This window comes from Eimeria mitis, genomic scaffold (genome assembly GCF_000499745.2).
Source record: "Eimeria mitis Houghton genomic scaffold, Emh_scaff6878, whole genome shotgun sequence".
Classification (NCBI taxonomy): domain Eukaryota; phylum Apicomplexa; class Conoidasida; order Eucoccidiorida; family Eimeriidae; genus Eimeria; species Eimeria mitis.
In genome coordinates, this window is record NW_013574983.1 from 1 (window position 1) to 1,460 (window position 1,460).

General features: G+C 48.8%; 1 protein-coding gene across 1 annotated transcript in view; it reads left to right on the forward strand.

Moving 5' to 3' along the window:
- Nucleotides 1-102: 102 nt before the first annotated feature.
- EMH_0089500 (uncharacterized protein) overlaps nucleotides 103-1,460 on the forward strand; it is a gene marked incomplete at both ends in the record, with an annotated part of 1,503 nt that continues 145 nt past the window's right edge. Inside the window, 4 exons of the mRNA XM_013501430.1 lie at nucleotides 103-383; nucleotides 628-704; nucleotides 953-1,085; nucleotides 1,272-1,458. Coding sequence (XP_013356884.1) covers nucleotides 103-383; nucleotides 628-704; nucleotides 953-1,085; nucleotides 1,272-1,458 — 678 coding nt within the window. The remainder of the gene's footprint in view (nucleotides 384-627; nucleotides 705-952; nucleotides 1,086-1,271; nucleotides 1,459-1,460) is intronic.

A 1,460-nucleotide genomic window follows, 5' to 3' on the forward strand; every position in this document is an offset into this window, starting at 1 on the left:
TGCTGCTGCTGCTGTCTCGTGTGTCTATAGGAGAGGGAGAAAGCAGGAAGAGCGAAGGCCGTGGGGTGGGTACTGAGGGGGGCCCCCCGGGGGCCCCCCTGAATGAGAGAGAAGAGGAGAGAAGGGCCCCCAGGAGCAGAGAAGCAGCAGAAGCTGACGAAGCGCAGCAGCAGCAGCAGCAGCAGCAGCAGCAGCAGCAACGGCAGCAGCGGGAGGAACGGGAGCAAGAACGACAGCAGGAGCAAGAGCAGCAGAAGCAGGAGAAAGAACAGCAGCAGCAGCAGCAGCAACAGCAACAGCAGCAGCAGCAGCAGCAGCATGGAGGCAGATCCGGTATCAGGGGAGAAGGAGGGCCTGGGGGGAGGAGGACGCAGCACCGAGTGGTGTGTATAAGGGTTTAGGGTTTAGGGTTTAGGGTTTGTTAGGGTTTATTATAAGGGTTTAGGGTTTAGGGTTTGTTATTTCTTACTAGGGTTTATTATAAGGGTCTAGGGTTTAGGGTTTGTTGTTTTTTATTAGGGTTTATTATTTCTTTTTAGGGTTTATTATAAGGGTTTAGGGTTTAGGGTTTATTATTTCTCTCTAGGGTTTATTATAAGGGTTTAGGGTTTAGGGTTTAGGGTTTAGGGTTTTGCGTATGCAGCTGATAGCGAACCTTGACCCCACCGTACAGTGGCAAGACCTCAAAGACTTCGGCAGGAGAGGTAACCAGGGTTTAGGGTTTAGGGTTTAGGGTTTAGGGTTTACGAGGGTTTAGGGCTTAGGGTTTACGAGGGTTTAGGGGGGTTTAGGGTTTAGGGTTTATGATCCATTGTCGCTTTTTCTGTAGGGTTTAGTATTGTATACGGACTAGTAGTGTTTAAGGTTTATTGTTTATTGTTTAGGGTTTTAGGGTTTAGGGTTTTAGGGTTTAGGGTTTAGGGTTTAGGGTTTAGGGTTTGTGTGTGTGCAGTGGGGGAGGTGAACTTCGCGAATGTTGTTTTCGCTGGAGGCCGCAAATACGGGTACAGCAGCAGCAGCAGCAGCAGCAGCAGCAGCAACAGCAGCAGCAGCAACAGCAGCAGCAGCAGCAGGAACGTTGAGCAGTTAGCTGGTGGTGTATGAATCTAATATATTAGGGTTTAGGGTTTAGGGTTTAGGGTTTAGGGTTTTATAAAATTTTTTTTTTTTTTTCATTTAGACTTTTATTACATATGATATAATAAATACTATCTACTAGGGTTTAGGGTTTACGAGGGTTTAGGGTTTAGGGTTTTGCGTTTGTGGTTTAGGGTATTAGAGTATTGTGAAGAGGAGACAATGGAGCGAGCTATAAGAGAGCTAGATGGGGTACGGCTCCGCTCGTCAGCTGTCTCCGCGCGAAGAGACAGAGGAGACTTTGAGTCTCTGTTGCTCAGCAGCAGCAGCAGCAGCAGCAGCAGCAGCAGCAGCAGCAGCAGCAGCAGCGGGGGGGGTGTTGG